Raw genomic sequence first — 24,741 nt, 5'->3', positions numbered from 1 at the left:
AAACACCTTGGAGCCCATAGGCCTCGTCTCTTGCAGACGGTGTAACACATCAGTCCACTTTGTGCTTTGCAACTGTTATTGTGACAACAATAAATATTAAACAAGAGATTCTGTGGATTTTGTGTTTACGCACATTTCACATTTCTATTAGTGTGTACCATTAACTTACCTACCCAGCAAGCAACTGCACAGATGCAGAGACCTTGCATGCACGCACATTTAAACAAAAAGAATCAGAGAGGCAGTGAGCAAAAAAAAAAAAAAAAAAACACATATTCTAGACTAGCCTGCTAGGTGGCCTGGCAGAGTGATTTGAAGATTAGCTCATAGCCCTTAAACTGGTGAAGTGTGACTCGGTCCTGCTAGATGGGCCTCTAACAGTCGCTGCTGCGTTGAGAGGGTCAATTTAAGGCCCTAAAGCTAGCTCAAGTAGTTCTGCAATACTAGAGTGAACCTTTGGCTCAAATAAAACCTTCATATAGTGCCAAATACAAGACTGTCTGCAGGCTTCAACTGACCAGCTAGGGGCCTTTAGGGCTCACTGCAATCTGTAGCCTGGGGCTTTACTGGCCTAAACAAGGGAAGAGAAAAACCTAGACAACATTTTAGAAGCTTCTAAGGATCAGTGTGCATTGGGGAACTCAGTTGTGACCTAGACATATTTACAGTCCCAAGTCTTACTAAAAGTTTGTTTTTCGAAGACTTAAACAGTCTTGTGAATCAAATTTTTAAATCTTGATATAATATGTAAAGCATTTGGATACCATTCAGGTAACAGTTTCATTCATTTGTTGTTTTATCTAATTTATTTAATCTATTTCATAGACAAATACTGAAAAGAACAACTTAAAAAAAAAAAAAAAAGAAAACAATCGTGAGCCAGGCTCATGTAATTAGCTTAAACAAAACAGGTGGTCCGAAATGTCATAGAAAACTTTGCTTTCTGCATGTTAGCTACACACCAAACAGGCGGTAATAGACAAAAGCAAAAATTACACAAAAGCACACACAGCATCACTAATTACTGGGAATTCAAAAATCTTCTCAATTGAAAACTTGGTGAATTTGTCTCTTAATGTATAAAAGGAGTTTTTGTAAAGAGAGAGAGCAAGAAAGAGTCCAGCTGTGTTGGGCTGATGAGGACTGTCACGGAGTAAGACTACAGTTTGAACAGGAACCTCCCCCCAACTTTCTCTCAAAAGACACTTATTCAAAAGGCCATTACCTCAAGCAAGGTAACCTGTACACGAGAAACAGCTGACTCATGATTACAGAGAATTGTGATTCAGAGCACCCAAAATCCATATCTGGAAAATTTCAGAAGAAAAGTCAGACAGAAAGAGAAAAAAGGGTTTTCATAAGGTTGTTTTGGTCTGCTTAAACTTTTTCCTCTCTTCTGAACATTCATAAACATAAAGAGAGGCTGACAGACTCCAGAGTCGGGAGAGCAGGGCTCAGTCTCTCTCCTGTTGCCAGACAGGCCGACACCACGGCAAAACGAACAAACAGAAGGAAGTCCCAGCTGTGAGAGTTTTCCACTTGTAAAAGGGAAGAAATAGGATATTAACATCTCGGTAACAGGGGAACAATTCTTACGAATAATAAAAAAAAGACAATCCAGAAAGTAGTAGTACTTATTCCATCTGAATATACAGTGGAGGTTGCTCATTCTTCTGAAGAGCAGGACAGAAAGAACATATTAACTCAAGCACACAAGAAACCCATGCTGAATAGATCACACCACGAAAGAGAAATCAACGTAAAGGTATCCCTACTATCTGTCTGTAAACCACAAACCAGGTGGGTCAGGCTTGAATGTGAACGTCGGTGTGCAGTTTACGTGACTGAAGTAGCAGGCACCAAGCCGAAACCATCCTCTGCTTATGAAGGGTGGACGACAGATGTGTCCGAGTCAGTGAAGGTAGAGCAGATTGTGGTGATGTGGCTTGGGGAATGTGTTTGTGTGTGTGTGCACATATTCAAAGGGGATTTACTCATGCATAAAATCCATAAGAAAGGTTCATTTATTACAAACAGATGCTGCTATCACTTTTTTAATTTGTCTGTGCAGTATTGTGCATTTAAAAATGCAGACATGTGAAACGACATGTCTCATTATGGCACCCTTGCTCCTGCATAATAAATTATATTAAATGACATTGGACCGAGGACTTCAAACGAACCTGTTTACAAAGCAACCGTGTCTGCATGGAAGAATGCGCAAATTCCAATTTCTCAAAAAACGTGGTGGAAAAGTTCAATTTGTTAAGGACGAACAGGAGCAAGAACACAACACCGCATTATGATAACAGCACAGAGTTTACAGTGAAGCACACAACCCGAACAAGCCGACTCCGTTAATAACGCATCCATTTCTACATCTGCTCCTGGCCAAGACTGAGAAACATAAACAGCAGGTCTGCTGTGCAGAAGGAAGTGAACTCCCAGAATGACTGGCAGAGATCCAGCACAGGCACGTTCACGAGCGCTCTCCCTCCCCGCACAAGTCTTCACCCTGCAGGGCGGCGGGCGACCCAGTGCAGTGCGGTGAACGCACCAGCCAACCACGCCAGAGGCAGGAGGACAAACACAGGGAGCAGGACAAAAGCCCAGCAGGTGATGCACGACAAAACCGGGGATCCTTCCAGCGCATCGTGATGAAAGGACATACTTCAGCATAAAAAGGCAGCACTGAGAACACGTTTGGGTTCGTTCACCCCCAAAAAGGCTAAAGTATTTCATGACAATAACTCTCTTTTTTTTTTTTTATCTGCACTTATAAAATGTGTCAAGCAACAAATTAAGAGGCTTTTTGCAACCATAATGAAATGTGAAGAAAAGGGGGATTTTTTTCCTCTCAACCTCAGCTTGTAAGGCTCCTGATGCCTTACAAAGAGACGGCGGAGAGGAGATAAAGGCATGCGGCACGCCACTTACAACAAGCCCCGCCGAGTCTGGACTAAAGGTAAGGAAGCTCAAAGACAAATCTTCTGTGGCTCTTTGATTTCAAACATGCAAGTAAAGGAACGAGTTTGTTTGAAGAATATCTGACTTGCTAGATGAGATACTACATATAAAGAAATAAAATTTGCCTACAAAAGAAACCGGCATCTTGGATCACATGAGCAAAAATCTTGAGTACATTTAATTCAACTTTGAAATTAGTGTTAGTGTGAATTTTAGTGAATTTTCAAAGGTTTTTTTTTATGTGTTTTTTTTCCATTCTTACTTGACTCTAATATGCCTATTTATAAAGCAAAGTACGCATCACTTCACAAATCTAATGTGTCTTAATATATAACAATGTAGACTTCAGATTGCTGTGCATTGTATTGTACTTTGTCATCTCATACAGCTCTTACTATTACTTTTATGCAAATTATGCAAATGTATTATGAAAAGATATCAGATATCTTTCTATCCAAAAATTATATTACTTCAAAACCGTAAACTTTTGTAAACACTAATGATATTAACAAGACACATCCGAATGATTAATCCTTATTGACTTCTGATGGGGAAAAAAATGGGCCATGATAACATCTGTTTCAATTTATTAATTTTGATTAAACCATAAAATGTCTGGGTTCATGAGCAAACAACAAGATGTCAGCAGATCCAGCAGATAGCCACTTCCTTGCTTAATTACTTCTCCACGGTGTAGAACTAATGACAGAACAGAGAAATGTGATCTCATTTACAATAATGAATGTCAGTCTGAAGCGAGATAGCGATGGCCGAGTTACATGCACTTTGTTTGGACTTGCAGTTCTGGGTCTTCCAGCAACCGAAGAACGGGAGGGCACGCCGAGAGCACACGGCCGGCACGCAACACCGCTCTGAACACGCTGCCCAGACAGAGGGTGGCACACGAGAGGGACACAGGAGAGGAGGACATACCCCCCCCCCCCACACTTAACCCCACACCACCCCGCTGTGACCGTCAGCCACCGAGTCAAGTCGTCGGTTCTCCTGCAGATGGGATCGTACCAGTCGTGAGCGGAGCCCGCCCCCACGTTGCCCCCTGCTCCACTCCCGGCCCCCACTCGGACGGACCGCGTGACCATGCTGGCCAGGCCCCGGCACAGAGGCAGAGCAAACGTTCCCCGTGCCTGGGCCGCCAGAGCAGCATGTCCCGGTACACGCCGGCCCCGCCGGGGCCCAACTACACGGGGTGGGGCGAATGCGGCGTCCTGTGCAAGAACCTGCACTGGGCCTCGCTGCTCATTCTCATGGTCATCATCCCCACCATCGGAGGAAACATCCTGGTCATCCTGGCCGTGTCGCTGGAACGCAAACTCCAGAACGCCACCAACTACTTCCTCATGTCCCTGGCAGTGGCCGACCTGCTGGTGGGGCTGCTGGTGATGCCAATCGCACTCGTTACTGTGCTATTCAGTAAGTGACTCTCTGCATTCACCATAACTTGGTCTCATTTACAACATCTTTCATGATTTTTGTGTTTGAATAATACGTAAAAAAGTGGACGTACTCGTGTGGACAGAACATGACCATTGCAGCCAGCTGCCCGCCCCCCCTGGAGTTATATTGGCTATGGATTCTGCAAGAATCTATAAACAAACTTAGTATAACGAAATAAATAAAAGAATATTGATTAACAAATCAAAACTGAAAACATCTCAAGCTAAAATCAAGCTGAAATAACCATCATGCCCGTTAAACATTTCTTTAAGTTTTGCTTTATGGTTCTCTGCATGATTCACAACTACACATGCTGGAACCCCTCCCTCTACACACCAGTAAATGATGTGTGTACGTAGCTGCAGCTCTCAAGTGCATCTCCTCAGCCAACCTGCCGTTGCACTGTGGTGGCACCAGCTCAGGTCATCCATTTCTACTCATTTAGTTAATTAGATGGGCTTCAGAGACACGTGCCTCAACGTGTGTATGCGTGCTGAGAATTAGCGCTTAGACCAGCTTCTTTCAAACCGATCCTTTTGGGTGCCGTACGGGTATCTCGGTCAGCACACACACCGAGACCTGACGCGCAACTTTTCCAGCTATTCTCCTAGAAACACGTCAGAGAAAACGACAGCACAGGTTGCATGCTCATCAAATGGCAATACATGAAACCTCCATAAAGAAAGTAAAAATGACCAGAAGTGTATTGTGACACTGCTCGTATGCTCAACTCCACATTCACGACCAGAGCAAAGACACGAAAGAAAGATAAACAGAATTGGGGGGGGGGGGGGGGGGGGGGGGGGGGGGGTTAAGGTTAGTGGAGCAAAGCAGCAACCTCGAAGAGGCAGCCGCAAGGGGTCAGCTGAGCAGTGACTGATATAAGCAAATTTAATGCTTCACATGGCGCACGGAGGCCACATGTGAGGGAGGACTGTGTGTGCCTTGGGTACAGAGTATACATCAAGTGCACTCGGAGAATACATCAAGTGCACTCAGCAGTTAAAGGACCTTGGTGCAAACAGCCAAGCACAGCTCGAAATTTGCCAGAAGACAGGAACTCTCACTGGTAATTAAATCATATTGCTGGGACACGAAGGAACGATAATGGATGACATTTGAGTACAATGACCGATTATTTATCAAGAGGAAAAGGAGAAGGAGTGAGAGAGTGTGAGAGAGAGAGAGAGCTGGCTGTATAGTGTTTATGTCTGCCTGGGAATTCAGAGATCATTATTTGACTATACTTTCATGGCACCTTTTATTTTGGGGGGGGGGAAAAGACACTTTGGTTTTAAAAGGAAAACAAAACTGCAATGTAAACAACAGTGATTAAAACATCAGACTTCAAAGTGCATCCTATTAATTCCACGATCCCGCCTCGCTTGATTTTGGCTTTGGAAATTTTTTTTTGCTCTTCATTGAAACATCTTGTGTGACAAACTTCATTTAAAAAATGTAAAGAAAGTCTTTGCTGAGGTTCCCTGTTTAAAGACGCCTGGCTTACTCAGCACAAGAACACAAGCAGAGCTCTAATGCTCTGGGTCCATTTCTGCATCTGCTATGCAGGTCAAAACTGGATTTCCTGTCTTGAAAACTTCAAATAATTCCATGTTAGGGAAAAATGTGAACAAATGCCGTCTGACCAGAGAGTGAATCTAGTTCAGCTCACTTTAAATATATACCACCAGGGCTAAAAACACAAGTATACTCTCTCAAGAAGAATCATAAATGAATTAATCAAGGATGGAGAAATATTTAAATGAGAATCTTCTGCCTTGGCAGCCTAGACACCTTCTTCCGTTTCCCTCAGGGAGATTATGATTAGATTATGGCATGGCAAACCTGGCTTGTCAATCTCCTGAAAGTGGACAACCCTGAGTGGCAACAGCTCAGTTATTCTCATGAGACGAACGCTTCAGAGTTCCCGGGAAACTACAGACCTGTTTGACAGAAGAGAGGCTAAAGGCCTGAGCTATCAGCACACTACAAACCAGTGACCACAAACGTAAGCATGGGAGAGCATTGTACACAGAAACAAGGAGGAACGCTTCCACAGCCCACAAGTTCAGGGGGGAACTGGAGTCAACAAACCTGCACACTTTGACCCTTCAGTGTAGTAGATATCTGAGAGGAAAGACGCAGTCTGGTTTAAGCTTTGGGAAAACATTCAGAGTTTTTTAAAATTCACTCGTATGTAAGCCATATACTATTCTCACTGAATCCTGGTACATGCGAGATGACACCTGAATATGCAAAATATTGGAATAAACCCTTAAAGGTCACATCACTTACACTGTCAAGCTTGAGTTCAGAGACAAATTATACACTAAAAGTCAGAATGTAGATATTCTTAACACCTTTATTGAAATCATAATCTTCCACGAAGATTACATATGGATCACACACCCACAACAGTTCACCCACATCTATACTGCACGATTGCCGTTACTTTTAAAATGTCACCATTACTGAAATTTCCTTGGGTGCAAGGTGTACTGGCGTATTTACTACAAGTGTAAGCTCAAACAATTGTCCAACTTGGCAAAAAATAATAAATAAATCCAGATAGTTTCTGCTCGCTTTCCCCAGTTTTAGCTACAAGACATGTGTGGACATGACAGGGTTATACGCAAGTTGTACGGAGTTCACTTCTGATGAGTTTCATCAGGAAACTCAAGAAATATATATTTTCAAAAATATGACAACTGCAACCAACACAAAATGAGTACTGTGAGGAAAATTACATAAAAGACAACATTAATGTAAACACTAATCATTGTTTTTTTTTTTAAGGAGTAAAATTGGCAAAGAGCTTACATTTCAACCAAGACACTACAGTATTGAAGAGGTTTTTTTTTCCACCAGATGAGAAAAAAGGTCAACAGCACAAAGCCAAAGTCTGAAATGACTAATTTTACTCACTTTAAGTGATATATAGTTCCAGAGCAAACTAATAGTGCATCTTTGCATTGGCCCAATAATAGAATCTTGTGCAATGGGACGCAGTCCAACAAAATTATACATTATCAACATACTGTGCTTCTAATGAATACAGTACACGCAAGTATACATCAGAGAAGGAAAGGCACTCAAAGGCAACTCACAGAATAGCAGAAATGCCGCAGAACGTTTATTCAAAATGTTCCAGTTTTGTAGAGCAGAGGGAAACAATTATGCTAACAATTCCACAACTCAAAGCCCAACTAACCCAAAATATAGACAAATATAAACACAGATGATTCAGGTTCAGTTGTGGAGAAAATTACAAAGTCTTGTTCTCTGTGCAATAAGTTGTAATCAACTATGTAGCAAAAGCAACAGCTTGACCAGTGCTCAACCCTCTGTATTTCAGATTCAGGATGGCCCCTGCCAGAGTTCCTGTGTCCCATCTGGCTCTTCCTGGACGTTTTATTCTCTACTGCCTCCATCATGCACCTGTGTGCCATCTCGCTGGACCGCTACATCGCCATCAAGAAACCCATCCAGCACAGCCAGTACAAGTCCCGGGCCAAAGCCATGGCCAAGATCGCACTGGTCTGGCTCATCTCTATAGGTAAAGCAATTAAACTTGAGGCTCCCACGCTACTCTGTGACCACTGCGACGTCACGGCCCGTGTCCCAGCACTCTTCCTGGCGGGACAGCAAGCAGAAGCACCTTGCCTGTTTTTCAGTAACCTCTCCACTTCTTCCGTTCTCACCAGCACTAATGAAATGTTTATTCAGATGACCGACTGCACAGTTTCCTATGGTGCTTATCTGATCGTGATCTACCTCTTGGCAAGACAACTGTTTGTACCACTCTCAAGTAACTGACACCTGGTACCAATGTAGGAGCCCTTGTTTATTTTGTTGCCACTAGAAATAGTGTACTTGGCAAAGATTTACGCAACTTCATCATCTTACTGTCGCCAATAAACACGGAGCCAAGTGCTTGGGCAATTCTGATATAGTCACATTTCCTGTCTTAATATTTTCCAATTCACTTTTCCATAAAATGTATTATATCCTACACCTCCTCCCTGGATTCCCCTGAACACGCAAGCTTATATAAACAAAAGAATTGACTGGTAATGGCCTAGCCTCAGTTATAAATATTGGCTTTCCTGGGAACGAAACTAGACACCTATGAAGTTGTGTTCGTTAACAAATGTTCAGGTTATCACTCTGCTTGTGTTTAGAGGACAGTGTTCAGCACTACAAAGAGGAACCCTGGCAGTGTTTTACAGCCATGAAAGGCACGCCATCTCCTTTAGTGCACACCACGCACACCGTGTCCCTGTGTGAAATCACACATTCTCTCTTTTGACAAAGCAGTATTACTGATCTAAACCAGACAACGGTAGCTAAAGTTATGGAAGGTACTCAAGCCAGCGTTAGTGAGAGAGTCTGCTAGTTTAAGATCTACAGTCACTGTCATAACTGCTTTTTTTCTCCACAAAGACAAATGGTTAGTTTACTGACTCTAAGTGTTTTGTTTTATAGAGCTATACAGCGCAGAGCTTGCCATTTCACTACTTGAGAACACAAGCAAGCTAAGGCGCCAGTCTTTTAATTATATTAATGCATTATCTTTCTCTCCTATAACAGGTATCGCCATACCTATACCCATCAAAGGACTGCAAAGCTCTGACCATCCAAACAACAGAACTTTCAACAGCAACCACACCTGCCTGCTCACGCTCGAGAGCTTTGGGGAATTTAAGGTGTTTGGATCTCTAACAGCCTTCTTCATCCCACTCACAATAATGATGATCATATACCTACTGACCATTCAGGTGCTGCGTAAGAAAGCCTGCCTCCTCAGGTCCAGGGCATCTCAGCGATTCAGCAGACCCTCGGTGTCTACAGTGTTCCAAAGAGACCATTCACTGCCCTCTCCAACAGAGAACCTCCACACACTCGAAGGAATTAAGAGGGACCAAGTGCTTTGCCCCACCCACCCAATCACAGGGGACGAGATTCCCATTCGAAGAATGTCCACCATAGGAAAAAGGTCCATGCAGAACCTGAGTAACGAACAGCGGGCGTCGAAGGTCCTGGGGATCGTGTTCATGTTGTTTGTGGTCATGTGGTGTCCATTCTTCATTACCAACGTCACCTCGGTGCTCTGCAACAGCTGCGACAACAAGTTAGTCGAGAAGCTGTTGGACATCTTCGTATGGGTGGGGTACATCTCCTCCGGCGTCAACCCGCTCGTCTACACGCTTTTCAACAAGACTTTCCGCGAGGCGTTCACACGCTACATCACGTGCAACTTCGGAGGCAGGAAACCACCCAAAACACAACGCAGGAACTTCGGAACGAGAATCTCCTTCCACTCCTCCATGACGGAGAACTCCAAACTGTTCATGAAGCACGGCATGAAGAACGGCATTGGGGCCGTGGGCTACCAGAGCCCCCTGCGGCGGTGCCCAGCCCACCTGCAGCCCTCGGCCAGCGTCACGCTGGACACGCTGCTCCTCACGGAGAACGAGGACTGTAAACCCGACGAGAGCATGAGCTGCGTGTAGAGGACCAGCACTCGTGAATGAACTGAGAGAGACGGGGCGTCGTCCTGCAAGATCCCCACAGCACGAACAGCTCACTCCAGTGAACACTGCATGGACTGTGGTAACTGCACTGGGTTTGTCTGGGTAATGGTGAACAGGAGTTTTAAAAAGACCCTGCAGAGGAGGCTACATGGACCTACAATACCTGGTGAAGGAAATCAATACGATCAATCTGAAATTGATGAATGAGAACAGGACGCTATTAACAATGAGTGCATGCATATTATTCACATCACTGCTGGGCAACAGGGTCTGCAATAAGTAGCCTAAATATGTGGCTCTCTTATGCATGGACAGATTATAAACTCTAAACCTATGCCTTCACACAGACAGATGGAAAGTTATTTTGTATGGTTTGGTTTGTAAGGAAGATTTAAAAAGAACATTATCAATTGTATTTAAGATCATATTTGTGCCCTCATAACTCGCCTCCTCAAGTCTTATGAATATGCAATCTATTACGTAAATACTGACCGAGTTAGAACTTGTGTACAACCTTCCCCCCCCCCCCCCCCCCCCCCAAAATAAAATGTTTTAGATAAATATTCTGCATCTTCTTGCAACACTGCAACAATGTATTTGTGGCATGCAAGACTGGACCCTTAAAGGAGGTTAGTGTACAAACCTTTCATAATTCATCTTATATTAATTTGAGATATTATTAATTTGAGTCATATGAAAGGACAAATCAAACCTCAATGACCAAGGAGCACCTTCACATCAATAACATGGACAAATGTTGCCATGGTTGATGTGAGGAACGGTATAAAATAATCTGGATGTAGCTAATCGAACTGCCCTAATCCTTCCCTAGACACAGGCTGATCAATCCCCTGAGCAGAGACACGGGGGGAGCGCTGGCCTGCTCACATATCCAGTGCAGAGAAGCCCATGAAGCTGAAAGGACCGGGCAGGGCTGGCCAGCTGCAGCTCCGGAGCCTCTCTAAACACAGGAAGGATTTACATGGCCTTTATCTTGCAGCCAATTGATCATGCAAATATCATATGGCCTTTTTAGGGCTTAAAATAGTTTGCCCAGTTCCCCTGCTTTGGCCCAGAACACTGAGCGCATGCCTGGAGTGTAAATTTACTCTGGAGATGAGCTGGGCCTCTAGCAGAAAAATCCCTGAATCAATATTTTACGTGTTGTAAATGTAACAAGTGCAGTTCATCAATTAAAAATGCATAGCTCTTTGAAACGGTAACCGACATTGGAATAACAGAAGGCTGCTGGTGGTACGAATCGCTTGCATACAAATGATGCAAAATAAATGGATGATTCAATAGCCAAGCAACAATTAAGCAAACAAGGTAAAAGAATCAGATGTACAGACATTAAAATAAAACAGAATCACGGGGCAGATTAAGAACTTCAAGCCCAAGACCTAAATCTGAATGGCTCAAAGGGAAGAGAGGATAACTTCCATGACAACTTAAAAGTTTACTTCAGCCAGCATTTTAATTCCAACTAATTGTTTGTCAGGGCATTAAACATTAAGCAAAACATGGTTCTAGCGGGACAGAAGTCTCTTTGTGGTGATGAAATAAAAAAAAAAACTGCAATCAAAAAAAGTCAGTGCCAAAGTGTACCTTTTGTGCTAGTCAAATCATCTCACAGCTCAGAGTACACCATCGCATCTCAGCCCATGCAATCAGAGCTAAATGTTTTCCCCATTCTCCAGTTGTATAAGCATCAATCCGGTCAGATGCGCTATGAAAACCCAGCAGGTCTCTTGATCCTTTACCACCACCCTTGAGACAGATTATTAAATTTTCCATGAACAATGTAGGACAAATCCCCCCCCCCCCCCCCCCCCACCTGCTTGACACAGACTCTCACCACTGAAAGGCTAGTTAAGCAAAAGGAGCAACCTATGGCAGACCGACTGGTCAACAAAGCACGGAAAAACATCTTCATTACTACACAGTCGGAAGAGATTAATCTCAATGTTTCGTTTGGAGGTATTGCGAGGAGACAGGAAGAGAGAAATCAACCACCAGCAACATCCATTTGAGACGGCACTGCAAACCCATTTGGAAAATATTCTACAAGAATGGATGGAATCTAGTTTTATGTATACATGAAGCAGGGAGATTTATCAGGTTTAACTAGGGGAAAATTCTGAGACGAAGGCAGGGCTAGTCTAACGTGGAGCCAAACAGGATCGGAACTTTGTCTGAAATGAGTTTCCTATACAGCTGGTGTTTTGACTGATTCTGGCCTGTAGGGGTTAGAACTGCTTCTCTGGGCCTTCAAAGGACATTTTAGTAAAAGCAGAATCATGAGAGCAGTTGCATTACAACTCACAGGCAGCCTGACAGAAAACGTTCTTCTCTTTGATACCCAACTGAACAGCCAGCTCTGTGTAGGGACCTCTAGCCACTGACACCATTAAGAAATGTTTCTCACAAACTTGGATGCAAAGACAAGAAACAGCTGCAACAGCTTTAGGACACATTCTAAGGCCACCATGCCCAAAAACAGGGCTACCAGAGGAAACACAACCCCTGCTAAAATTACGCAACTTATTTATTATTATACAATTAATTTTTGTAATACAATAAATAAGTAATATGATTTTAAGATGGGAATCTCAGCTTACTGCTAGTCACATTGTTATGCTGCGCCTGAGCAGGATATTTAAATTCTTTGAGCATGACATCTGCTCCATGAACCTGATTCCCCAGATAGTCCGCTGCTGAAGGAATCAGCCTTCTGGCTTCATAACATCCAATTCCAGGAGTCACCAAGTGAGTGAGGACAACAGAGGCAGTGACCAGTGCTAACGGGTTGGAGACTATACCTGAACATGATGAACCCAATGGACTCCACAGCAGCTCTGCGCACATCATCGTTCACGTCACTCACCTGTGGGTGGGTGGGTGGGTGGGGGTGGGAGAGAGAGAGAGAGAGAGAGAGAGAGAGAGAGAGAGAGAGAGAGAGAGAGAAACGGGTCACTCACAGTCTGGCTTCTGATCACTGCCACTCTAGGCACACCAGAATAAACACCAGTACCACGAGCACATGAAAGACTGAGGGTTTCACTCCCCACATCAGAAACTGTGCCGAGTCTGCCACCTGCTGGACAAGATGTGTCCGACTGAAGAACAGTTTTTTGCCTCCCACCCATCTCCAACCAAGCCTTTAGCATAGTGGAGCAGGCAACTCACACAAGCATTTCAAACCTGAGCTACAACTCCTTCACCAGAGCAATGACCTAAAACACAAAATCATCCTCAACGTAAAAGATCTTTAACACACACCTTGTCCAAATCTGTTACTATATTATTTTAGATTAAATGCACTTGAGTTGAGTCAGTGGGTCAGTGTCTCATCTTCACCCCCATGTGAGGAGGGATTCCTGTTGCACTTAAGCGCGTGTTCAGAGTTCAGCCGGTGTATGAGGGGGGGGAGAGACTCACGGCAACGTGCAGCAGACGGCGGATGGCTTTATTGTTCCCGGAGCCGCAGTACGCCATGCCCACGGTGTACATTCCTGAGCGGCGGAGGATGGGGTCCTGCAAGAGCAGCGAGACAAAGCAGAGCTTCAGCCTGGAGACGGAGCCTGGGCAGACCCCATCACAACTGCCCCCGTGGGGCAAGACGTGACTGATGGCAGGGGACGGGGGTGGCCCGTCAGATGAAGGCATAAACGCACGGGGGACAAAGGGCGTGATATCCAGACTATCATTCCAGGCGTCAGCGGAAAGATTCTGGGCTCAGGAGGAAACAACGTATGTCGAGCGATAACTTTAAAGCAAGTTGTTTTCAATCGTGCAGCAATGTGTTTTAGTCCTTAAAACGATTTACACTGTCAACAGATCCAGTGTCTACCAAAAACACAGGTGGCATCAGAAACTTGGCCATCATCATGTTTCTTGTACAAGTAGCAGTGAGGCTCTAATAAATCTGATGCATTGAGCAGTCTCTGAAGTACATTCATACATTCAAGTGCTTTAATATGTACGTTTTGATACCACTTTTAAGTAGAACCTACTAAATTGATGAGATATCAAGAAAGAACTTCATTATGATAGCTACATGTTGAAGTCAAAAGGGGGGCAGTCATGGCGTGGTGGTTAGGGAACTGGTCTTGTGACCGGAGGGTCGTGGGTTTGATTCCCAGACCTGAGGCCATGACTGAGGTGCCCCTGAGCAAGGCCCTTAATTCTCAATTGCTCACTTGTATAAAAATGAGATTAAAATGTAAGTCGCTCTGGATAAGGGCGTCTGCCAAATGCCATAAAAATGTAAATGTAAGTCGGACCTCAGGAGAGGTGCGCTCACCTTGTCCCTGCAGAGACTCTCAATTAGCGCGTCTGCCTCCTCCATCCTGCCGTACATGACCAGGGCGATGCCCACCGCCAGCCCACGCAGGATCTTCTCGTGCTGGGTCTCCTGGGCGTAGGCCACCATGTCCTCGATAGCCTGGGCCGACTTTGAGCCCAGCATGACCAGGCCCAGGGCCAGACCGGCCGCCTCTCCTGTAAAACAGCGCAGAGCAATAAGACATGAATCACTCAAAAATAACAAGCTGGCGATGGTTAAGTGGGTCCAACACGGGTAAAAATTCCTTGCCTGTAACCGCGTCGTCCTGATAAAGGTTTGATTTGAGGAGATCATACACGTCCTGTCTGGCAGTCCCGAGGGCAGCCAGCCCGAGCCCAAGGGCGCCTCCATGACGGACAATCTGCACAACAGAAAGCAAAAAGGTCCATTTGTTTTACTGCAGCCTCAAACAGTGCGAGCAGCCCGGTGGAAGGAGACCAGCACTTACGTCATTGCTTGCACTCTTAAGCTGGCTGAGGAGGTAATCAATGATATCCCCCCCATGGTTCGCATGGATCAGTCCAAGGGCATAAAGACCTCCCCCTTCCTGATAGGCGGAGCCAGGTGAGGTGTCTTTGGGAAGGTAAGTGGCCATAAGCTGCAAGGCCTCTTTTTCATGACCCTAGAAGACAACAAGAAATGGCACCTGTAGATAGTACGTAACACCCAGCAGGGCTTAACACAGCTTTATGTTTCAGTGGTTACAGTATGTAGATCCTGCGATAGAACGAGCAATCTGCTTACCTTGTGTATAACACCAAGACTCGCTGTTGCTGTGAACTTCGCCCAGTTTGTGGCTCTCGCAAGCCACTCCAGATTTTCTCTTGAAGGGAAGACAAACATGGAAACATTCGTTTCTTATACTTTCACCGGATTTCAGAGACGGTGTTTATTTAAAAGCAACTTTTTTTTTATTGAACCAAATCATACATGTCTCAGCAGTTAGGAAAGTAAAGGGCAGTTTTACCTACAGTAATATTAAATGAAGTTCTCACCAAGGTCATATGAAAGGCAGTTGTACCTGAGAAACTGATCACTTGTGGTTCCCGTGTGCATGAAAGAGTTTGCTATGACTGTTGCTGTATGGCATACCGAATTTCGTACTGCATCCTGAGGGACAAAAACACAACACATTATCTCTCTTCTTCCAGCGGCTCCAACATTTACGAACATTTTGTTTGGAGAGGGGTATAAAGTCAACTCCCATGTCAACCCCTTCATTTTATAACAGCCATGAATATTATTCTTCCTCTTATTCTTATGTCATCTGCAAAAGAGTTTCACAGGCCAGCTCACTGTCCTTAGTGTTTAGAGCAGGGAAACCGCCCAACTGCTCCAGCAAGAGAGAAACTCAACTCACTGCACATCATCTCTCACCTTTGTATTTTTGAGGATCATCAAGTCTGTGTTGTTGTTGCGAATGAGGAACTGGAGATGCAGTTCGATAGCCATTTCACCACTGAGAATCTTGATCATTTTTGAGTTCTGGTCCTTTGGTTCATCCTTCTTTTGAAACAGAAGACACGACAACATTAAAAAGCATTCCACTGTCACAGGCACGTATATCATTTGAATTCTGAGCATGCGAGTAAGGCCTGGCACAGGCCGTTGACCTGTGGCCAGAGTATGTGAGGCACACGAATTAGACACAATTACCCCATCCGCAGCCTTCCCAGCTGGGGAACTGCCGGCCTTGTCATCCGTCTCCATGGCATCGCTGAGACCATACAGCACCCATAGCAACAACAGTCAGAGGAAAAGCATCAAAGAGAAAAAAAAAAAGTCTGAAGTGACAATCAAAACTTTAAAAAGAGTCAAACAGCCGGTCACTCTATAAAAAAACCCTTTTAAAACAACTTATTTGAAAATAAAAATATCAATGTGACAGTCTAACAGGTTTGTCCTAAATACAGCAAGATACAGGGAACAGGTATACATTTGACTTATGGGCATTAATACACAGCTCCTCACAGGCCTTGTGCCCACCTGTCTTTGTCCTGAGTTGGCACAGTGCCAGAGTTGGTGGAGCCTGGCACAGCGGGAATAGGGGTGCCCACTGTGCGCAAGTTCTGGATAACGGAGGACAGGAACTGCTGGCTGGCACTTTCATACAGGTCAAAGCAGATCTGATAGGCCATCAGGAGGTTGTCTTCCTTCACCAGCTTCTCCAGTATATCACTAACTGCTTGAGGGTCGTCCAAGAATATGAGGCACTGGAGGGAGGGAGGGAGAGAGAGAGAGACTGGCAAGGTCATTACAGAAACAACTTCAGAGACGTCAATATCAGAACTGAACAACCTTCACAAGGGTCCTTGCAAGTGAATGCTGTTGGCTGGCTGTCACCTGACAAACGTTGATGAAGTCGGGCTTTTCCAAGTTCATGTAGAGCTTAACAAGCACTCGGAGCACCTCGTTACGAAACTTTTTATTCTGCATCAGTGTCATGCAGATCTTCAGGCTGTATGCTAGCAGACCACTGACATCGTTCTGCAGGGGGGGGGGGGAATCAGTTAAGAAAATAACACGTGAACAGCTGTAACAGGAAAACATCACCTCTTCGCTGAACCTGAAAGACATTAAGCTGGACGCAGTACATCGTCCTATATAAACCCATCGAAAACAGAAGAGCAGCTTACCGACTCCAGGATAGTTTTCTCAAATATGTCCAGGCGTCTTGTCTCCAGAGCGATCCCGATGGCTTGCTTGTACTTATGATCATCAAGGCATCGCTGGAACATCTTGTTAACGATGCCCTCCAGACGAGGGTCGACGCTCCTCTTCTTCTCCTCCTCAGGCTGCTCGGCGTTCTCCACACGCAGCTTCGTGTAGTGGTCGATGCATTTGGCTGTTGGCCAGAGAAGTTGGAGATTTTATGCAAAGTGTAGAACATGAAAAAACAACCCTGGAGAAGCGATGAACATGAAGGAAACCTTGTGCCTCACCTATAATCGTCTCCACATACTCAGAATCGTCAGTGACGTTGAAAAGGTCCCCAGCACCCAGAGCATAGTTCAGGGACTCTTCAAAAGCTCCGAGGTGGTAAAACACCTTAGAGGCCACCAACGCAGCAAATTCTCTGCTACGGAACGTCTCATCTTCATAAAGGACCTCTCTGAGAAGTGACCAACACATTGGCATTAATTAAACGGAGGTGTTTGCAGAAGCACAAATCAATTAGATATGCTTGAAGCAGGGCTTACTTACATTTTATCCACAGACTCAGAAATCTCTGCCCAGAAATCATTGACAATTGAGTTCAGCTTGTGGAGGGCAAACTCCTTCAAATGAAAAAGAAAAGAATCCTACTTTTAGGATGAAGAAATGAACCATATAATAAATTGCATGAATATGCAATAATCAACATTTTGTGGTAATAAATACTAAATTTCAATTTCAAAAGATCCTATTTAAATTGACATTCCCAAACTGCTAAGCTTTATCTCAGTATTTTTATCATAACCAATACAAAATGTATCATTCAAGTCAATTCTGCAAATGTAAACAGGATTTGGCAATATGTCTACCTTCAGCTGAGGCTCATCCTCGTCCAGGAGGGATATGATTCCAGCTGCATAAACAGTCAAGAAATTACAAACTTATTCATGTTTTAAGTTTAGTACTAGCAATCCCTACAGGACAGTTACTACAGGATAGTACAGCGTAATTAAGGCGATGTAACATTATGTTCAGACTGAAGATGGCCAGCTTATTGACAGGCACTGTGATGAGACCTGGATACACATAATAAACACTGATTTTTATTATTATAGAAATTTGATTTTTTCAGTTACGTGTGGGACCAGTTTAAGTTATCTTGGGCAACCCAGTTTGTCTGACATCAACACGTTATGAGTTAAACTCAACTCATAATGAATATTTTAAACAATATGTGTCTTCACATATTTTCCCTCTAAAACACCTTGGCTCGACATCCCTAGCATAAACTTTGGCTTTTGACCAGATAACCCATGTAACGTACTCAGTTTAGACTGTAGTAAGCAGCTGGCTACACTGCTACACCGCTAACATTACTCAACACATCACTCAACACACTTCAATACTTCATGAACGCGCTTGGCCTCTAGAGGACGAGCTAACTGCTAGTTGTGCTTCAACATATGAACAGGAATGGCCGCTGGTCAGACAAACATTTAATACAACACCACAACAATCTTATCTAGATAACTAACTACATGTTATACGCGACATTAATGTTATATATTATATATAAGTGTATTATAATGAATCGACAGTTAGCTGCTCGGCTAGTGGACTGTGTAGCTAGCGCTAGCTAGCGCCGACTAGCCGTGTGGGCTCGCGCGAGGTTCGTTATTTTAACTCTTAGAAACAACAGCGTGCGCACAACATCCGCGCGCGACCACCCCGCGTGCTCCGTCCACACGGCGCGCGCTGGTACCATGGTACCCGGTACCGCCGTCTGAGCTGCTGCGGCTCGGCCAGCGCGGCTGTGTGACTCAGCTAAATCAAGATCAACACCGTTCTCAGATCAGCGCTTACCGGCAGACGTGATCATATTTCACCCGGTATTCGACCCTCGTGAAAATCTAACGGAACACGGGGCGCTGGTGGCGGTGTGACTGGCCCCGCCGACGAACACTGAAACACTTTTAGACCCTCCAACACACAAACACCGCACAAAAGATCCGACCTCAGCGCTCTGACGCGGCACTTATGAGACACAACGAGCGTCCCGTCCACCAGGACCCTCAGGGCAGGGTTGCCAGGTCCTACAAAAATATCCCGCACAAAGTCAGTTTAAAACCCGCCCTTCAGAAGCCTAAACCATTGATCTATATTATTAATATTATATATTAGTAATATAGATCATTGGCCTAAACTATCCCCAAGCCCAAAGTAGTTGACGAGTGTGTAAAATGGAGACAAATTAAGTATTATATCCCGATCGATTCTTATTGTTGACTTGTAACTCCCGCGGTGGCCCAACTCAAAAGTAGCCCAAAAAACCGCACCCCGCGACCCCAGAATTTTTACCCGCGGCTGGATTTTCAAACGAGCCCAATTTGGCGTGAAAACCGCGAACCTGGCAACTCTGCCTCAGGTGGAGGAAGACAAGCCGTTGTGTTGCCAGAGAACTCGTGTGACTTTTTTTCCGTTCAGAATATCCATTTGTACAATAAAACGTGTACAATACTTTGGAATACGTTTTTAATGCTCTTCGTTTCGTTTCTTAAATATCAGCGTATAGCTCAAAATTAATATAGAACATTTGTATTTTTATGATGGCATCGATTTGGAAGCCCTGTGATTCTTCACGCGGCTCTTTGAGCGTATCAAAAGCGCTCTCTCGCCACCTAGCGACTGGCTTTAACTATAACTATATGTTTCAGGTTTACTAAAGTTATGTTCAATTAGGAACCACTTGCATATTTGTCAAATGGTAGGGAAGATACAATGTACAATGTTTTATGCCAAATAAAATAAATCTGTTTAATTACACTTATTCTTATTTTGCCTTTATGACTTTAATGTACTATAAAATAAAACAAAATAGAGGTTACACTTCACTCAGACAAGATTTTTCTCAAATAGTAAATAGGGCTCAGGGTCATGTTAACATTTGAAATGATGTCCACATATCAGATTGCATTGTCAGTAACAGAAAGCTCATCCTGCACATCGAGCTTGTGGACATACTGCATTACTTCTCTTGTGCAGCCGTCACTCCTGTGTACCGTACTGCATTCCAACGCTATTGTGAGAATTACTGGATCCTGCAGCACAGGAAAACAGGAAGAGGCTTAGCACTTCCTGAATTACAAGTCATGAAAATAATAAACTTTACTATGAAATCTGTGATATGTACATTTAGTTTCAAAAAAGTGACTGTCACTACGAAACCTGCAAAATATAGCTTTGTGTAAATTCATGAATGCATTAACACCTGGCTTATGCTGTAATTTTAAAATTAACACTTAATATATAACTTAATCCTCTGACAGAGCCCCATTAGCTAAAGTCCAAGTTTCAAACAGGTTAAATAAAAGTTGTCATCATTTACTCTACTTATTACTACCAACTGATCTGTACAATTGTGTACATTCACAACTTATATTTTTAGTTCACAATATGTACACAATAGTATGTCAATGGCAATATCATAACGTGTTTGCAATACCATCAATCAACAGTAGACACCCTCAAACACGTTATATGTTTCATTTGGGCATTGTGTACCGCATGTTCTATTCCCCATGTAAGAATAGACCTGGTAGATATTTTAATGCCTTACTTTAATGAATTTCAAATGTAGTTTATGCTCTTTTAAAAGTCAGATACATCCGAGAGTTTTTAGACAAACCGTGTGGCCACCAATCATACCAAGATAACTCACACATGCCTAGGCATCTTACAATCATACAGTGTAGTGACACAAACTGCCCTCTTATACCAATTTATATCAAAACATGTTGAAAAAGAAGGCAAACGAACTTCGACAGGATAGTCGAATTCACCAATTTTGAAATCAACTGCAATAGAACATGATCACATTGGGTCCTAGTTTATTTCAAATCAGCTTCCATTAATAGAGAATATTTCTATTAAGTCACAGTATGTATTAGACATTGCTATAAAAAAATTTTCACATTACAAATTTTAAAAATACAAGGAAAAATAAAGTATTAGGCTATATAATACAATTGACCATTCTGTTGCATTTTGTTGTATTGACAAATTGCATCCAAAATCCATTCATGTAATTGATCTGAACTAGACAAAGGTGTTAACCTCACCTTCCCAAAGTCATCAGGATTATAAATGTCAAAGCTAGCTTGCCATATAAAGCTCACATGTGTAGGGAACGATAGCAAAGATTTTTCAAATGGAATTATATATCAGAGATGCTCACAAGTCATTTTTTGCAAGTCCAAGTCAAGTCTCAAGTCTTTGACCTCAAGTCCAAGTCAAGTCTCAAGTCTTTGACCTCAAGTCCAAGTCAAGTCCCAAATATTTGAGTGACACTGTAGTCGCAAATCACTGTATAGTTGTAATGGTCTGTTATGACACTTCTGATGTATAATAGCTTAAACTGGTAAATAAAGAAATACAATTTTTAACAGTGCGCACGCACACACAAACGTTTTCCAGATAAATTTTGTATCCGTATTTTTCTCCAAAAAGTATTTTTCTTACAAAACATTTTTCTGGATACAATATTCTCTTCTTTCAGTAGAACATCTGCTATATTTTGTTTTAAAAGATAAAGGAGGGCTGTGAAAAAAAAAATAATCACATTTTTAACTATATATATATATATGAAAGGTCTGCATATAAGGAAAATAGCAACCAAATTAGTCATTATAAAATAAAAATTAAAAACAGAATTCAAATTTTACAATAATAATGATTCTGACATAAAAAGCCCTGCAGAAACAACTATTTGTCTCCTAATGAACGGGATCAAACTCAATCTATTTGAATTTCAAGGTGTCTTTCAGTTTCCAATACAAGGAAAATGTTTATGCAACTAACGCATTACATTTTTAAAAGATCAGGATTGACAGGGTACTTGCACTTAGCCTGGCTTGGTGAGGGCGCATTATGAGGCCTCCATGACTGAACACCCTCTCTACTGCTGCACTGGTGGCAAGTCAATACCAATATTGCAATATTGCTAATAACCTTTCAGGCAGTGACTAACCTTTCCGGGTGGGTTTTCAGGTGGCGAATAAAATTAGATGTGGTGGAACCAGCGTCCTGTATTTTTATGCCACACACTCTGCAGTTTGCTGCTCTTCTATTCGCTACTTGTACTTGTTTTGTACCCAAAACTTATTATGAATGGTGGAACAGAAGCGAGCGTCCTCACCAGCGCCGCCATGATCGCGATGTTTTGCAGCGCGCGCAGCGCCAGGTTCGCGTGTGCGAAGTCGCGCGCAACGGTCGCTTGCGAAATACTTGACGCGTCGCGACCGGGTCGGCGCGCCGAAAATGTTACGTCAGCGGGAAGTAAAAAGCATACAGACAGGCGGAGAAAAAGTTGTCAAATGAAACACAAAAGAACATTACAAATAAAAGATTGTTCACGAGTCTCAAATCACGAGTCCAAGTCGAGTCGCAAGTCTTTTGAATGCAAGTCTAAGTCGAGTCTGAAGTCACTGTATATGCGACTTAAGTGCGACTCGAGTCCGAGTCCCAAACTCGAGTCCCCATCTCTGTTATATATTAAATTCAACATTTGTTGTGGTATAGTCCTTAAACGAAACCAACATCATTAATTTATACCTTCATACTGAAAATCACATCTACCATAAATATCACTTAGTAACAATGAGAATCTTACTTCTTAAAGAAGGCCAAACAAACAAAGAAAGGAAAAATATAATCACATAATAATCAGGGATAATCAGAAATTCAGAGATTCAATCATTGTGTGCTTAAAAACCTAATAGTAATTAGAACCATCAGTCTCATGAGTGTTGTATGGACCTCATCCGTAGTGGGATTCCTTCCTCTGTGTTTTCTGGATTACCTATGGGGATTACATAATTAGCATTAGAGAAAAGTGACAGGAATCCGATTTTATTTAAATGCACATTAATGAGACTGTTTTACCTTTCTGTACCGGACTGTTTGAAGTTGAGCTGGGTTGGCCTTCTCCCCTAAACCAACGTAGTGGCAAGGACAAACAGCCTTGTTTTTCGGGCATATTATCTGCAGAGTTAACACATGAGAACATTTAACAAAGACCAAGGTGTTAAATGAAAGAATTCTTCGGTTGAGAAATTAATTTCTATGCAACCTCTTCAGATTAGAAAAAAAATATGCTCCTAATCACGTGACTGAAGACTAGATAGATACAGTGGTTACTCGATATACAAATTATGCCAATCGCTACCAAATATACAATTAATAATTTAGTTTACATTGCAATTAATCAGTAAACAGAAATAATAATTTGCTAGGCTACTTAACCTGGAGACTGAGAGAAATGCACAGTTGTGCAGATATGCCTCTTAATAGTCTGCATTCCGTCCGGCGACTTTGAAATATAGTGACCGGCCCATATAGACTCGTGTGGATGTTTGGTGAACACCGACCTAAGAGTCTGCTCCAAGAACATCACGGAACCACGAGTCTCTGCACTCTCAACATCCGAATAAATCAGGCCGAGCAGAGCCGGGCGAAGCCCACTACGTTTGGTTCGTGCCTTCACGTCCTTCAGAACTTCCTCCACACACACACGGTTGTTCTTATTGTGAACATATACGTGCCTGAAAATGAAGATTATTATGGCACAACTAATAGTTCGTCCTTTAGCGCTCATGTTTGCATTTGTCTTTACTATTCTGCTCTTGACTCGTGCACGTTTGTCGCTCGAATCGCCTTCTTTCTTAAGCGGAGGAACACCCGGTTCTGAACTGTACTGGTCCTGGTCCTTCAACGTGGACCGGGCGGGTTGGACACACGGCTCGTCGCTCTGCATATTAATATCGGACACAATATCTTGACACGAACCAGATCTGATATCGCCATTTCTAATGTGTGTTAGGGCACAGCTCAAATCTCCACGATCACTGTGGAAGATCTCCGCAGTGAACTCGTGTAAGATGCTGTAATCACATTTATTATCCATTTCATTTACATCGCCCACCAAATACATTTGTCCTGGACCACCAACATGAGTCAAGGTGTGATGAAACTCCTCATCCTCGGACGTGTACTGGACCGTGCTGCACTCCGAGGCCATGCCTGATAAACCACGTCCACTTTCAGAACACGAAAAGGTCCAATTAAAGGTTACACGACATTGCAGCGATCTTCGTATTCGACGAGCAACCAGAAAAGTTGATTCCGAACTTCAGTGCCGTGGAACCCAAACCGAGCTGGGTAGTCCGACCGCGTAGGAAAGGAGGAGCGAGACAAACCGGAACACCCGGACGGGGCGGACCGCACGTGTGCAGAAATGTGTTTGTATATCGGTACACATAGCCTAGATCTGTTCCTAACATAAAAAAGACAAATATTTATCACAATAATTTTATACACACACAAACAGGATTGATACAGCTTAAAGCAGAAATTGCAATAGCAACATTATACGTATTTCTCTGTTCGGATAAATTGTGTGGATTTGCGATGTGCGGACGGAGTCAAACGCATCAGCGGCTTTGGTTCAAGGACACGAAGAAGAAAACCAATATACGAATATGGGGAAGGCTGTTTAACTGTAAGCCAGTTCACCTGCCCTAATGATAAGCCGGTTAATATTTAACATTAGAGGACGTGAAGAAATATTTGTTTCAGATTTAATGACTAGGTAAATTTTCTGATAAATTTTGATTTGTAATTTCACAAATCAGTGCCATCCAGAAAGGTTACATTTCTTGTCATCTTAGAGAATGTTTCTTTTCCACTGCAACCCTTGCTTTTAGCTACCTGTTAATGTGGATCTGG

At 43.2% G+C, this 24,741-nt stretch overlaps 3 protein-coding genes across 6 annotated transcripts in view; 1 reads left to right on the top strand and 2 right to left on the bottom strand.

The window, feature by feature from the left end:
- psmd1 (proteasome 26S subunit, non-ATPase 1) overlaps window positions 1–19,012 on the bottom strand; it is a 37,864-nt gene extending 18,852 nt beyond the window's left edge. The window contains exons 1-16 of one of the 3 annotated variants that reach the window (XM_077023847.1): window positions 18,823–19,012; window positions 17,829–17,872; window positions 17,509–17,582; window positions 17,247–17,416; window positions 16,941–17,149; window positions 16,648–16,791; window positions 16,291–16,517; window positions 15,961–16,021; window positions 15,682–15,810; window positions 15,326–15,414; window positions 15,049–15,127; window positions 14,753–14,926; window positions 14,554–14,665; window positions 14,263–14,459; window positions 13,398–13,493; window positions 12,779–12,843 (exon numbers count right to left, since the gene is read on the bottom strand). In XM_077023847.1, the coding sequence (XP_076879962.1) occupies window positions 12,779–12,843; window positions 13,398–13,493; window positions 14,263–14,459; window positions 14,554–14,665; window positions 14,753–14,926; window positions 15,049–15,127; window positions 15,326–15,414; window positions 15,682–15,810; window positions 15,961–16,021; window positions 16,291–16,517; window positions 16,648–16,791; window positions 16,941–17,149; window positions 17,247–17,416; window positions 17,509–17,582; window positions 17,829–17,872; window positions 18,823–18,838 (1,886 nt within the window). In that variant the 5' untranslated portion in view covers window positions 18,839–19,012. The remainder of the gene's footprint in view (window positions 1–12,778; window positions 12,844–13,397; window positions 13,494–14,262; window positions 14,460–14,553; window positions 14,666–14,752; window positions 14,927–15,048; window positions 15,128–15,325; window positions 15,415–15,681; window positions 15,811–15,960; window positions 16,022–16,290; window positions 16,518–16,647; window positions 16,792–16,940; window positions 17,150–17,246; window positions 17,417–17,508; window positions 17,583–17,828; window positions 17,873–18,822) is intronic. The other 2 variants (XM_077023848.1, XM_077023846.1) reach the window with 2 other exon arrangements.
- htr2b (5-hydroxytryptamine (serotonin) receptor 2B, G protein-coupled) lies at window positions 1,736–10,464 on the top strand. 2 transcript variants are annotated; one of them, XM_077023845.1, is made up of 5 exons: window positions 1,736–2,707; window positions 2,868–2,965; window positions 3,770–4,398; window positions 7,778–7,978; window positions 9,013–10,464. In XM_077023845.1, the coding sequence occupies exons 3-5, from the start codon at window positions 4,131–4,133 to the stop codon at window positions 9,933–9,935; spliced, it is 1,392 nt and encodes a 463-aa protein (XP_076879960.1). In that variant the 5' UTR covers window positions 1,736–2,707; window positions 2,868–2,965; window positions 3,770–4,130; the 3' UTR covers window positions 9,936–10,464. The 2 variants fall into 2 exon arrangements, with proteins under 2 accessions (XP_076879960.1, XP_076879959.1); XM_077023844.1 differs by having other exon boundaries at window positions 1,736–2,733.
- A 3,727-nt stretch (window positions 19,013–22,739) lies between the features above and the next one.
- Window positions 22,740–24,264, bottom strand: LOC143528228 (uncharacterized). The gene is made up of 3 exons (XM_077023843.1): window positions 23,260–24,264; window positions 22,900–22,998; window positions 22,740–22,816 (listed from the first exon to the last, which is right to left on the bottom strand). The coding sequence occupies exons 1-3, from the start codon at window positions 24,032–24,034 to the stop codon at window positions 22,755–22,757; spliced, it is 936 nt and encodes a 311-aa protein (XP_076879958.1). The 5' UTR covers window positions 24,035–24,264; the 3' UTR covers window positions 22,740–22,754.
- Between the last annotated feature and the right edge of the window lie 477 nt (window positions 24,265–24,741).

This window comes from Brachyhypopomus gauderio, chromosome 12 (assembly GCF_052324685.1).
Source record: "Brachyhypopomus gauderio isolate BG-103 chromosome 12, BGAUD_0.2, whole genome shotgun sequence".
In the NCBI taxonomy this organism is placed as follows: Eukaryota; Metazoa; Chordata; class Actinopteri; order Gymnotiformes; family Hypopomidae; genus Brachyhypopomus; species Brachyhypopomus gauderio.
This window is presented reverse-complemented; position numbering and strand designations above follow the sequence as displayed.

Excerpts from the sequence above, each read along its gene's own strand:
- htr2b (XM_077023845.1), top strand. The coding sequence starts at position 4,131 with ATGTCCCGGTACACGCCGGCCCCGCCGGGGCCCAACTACACGGGGTGG. Across the intron at positions 4,399-7,777 it reads ACTCGTTACTGTGCTATTCA|ATTCAGGATGGCCCCTGCCA; the intron begins GTAAGTGACTCT and ends TCTGTATTTCAG. Across the intron at positions 7,979-9,012 it reads GGTCTGGCTCATCTCTATAG|GTATCGCCATACCTATACCC; the intron begins GTAAAGCAATTA and ends CTCCTATAACAG.
- LOC143528228 (XM_077023843.1), bottom strand. The coding sequence starts at position 24,034 with ATGGCCTCGGAGTGCAGCACGGTCCAGTACACGTCCGAGGATGAGGAG. Across the intron at positions 22,999-23,259 it reads GCATTTCTCTCAGTCTCCAG|ATAATATGCCCGAAAAACAA; the intron begins GTTAAGTAGCCT and ends TTAACTCTGCAG. Across the intron at positions 22,817-22,899 it reads AAACAGTCCGGTACAGAAAG|GTAATCCAGAAAACACAGAG; the intron begins GTAAAACAGTCT and ends TAATCCCCATAG.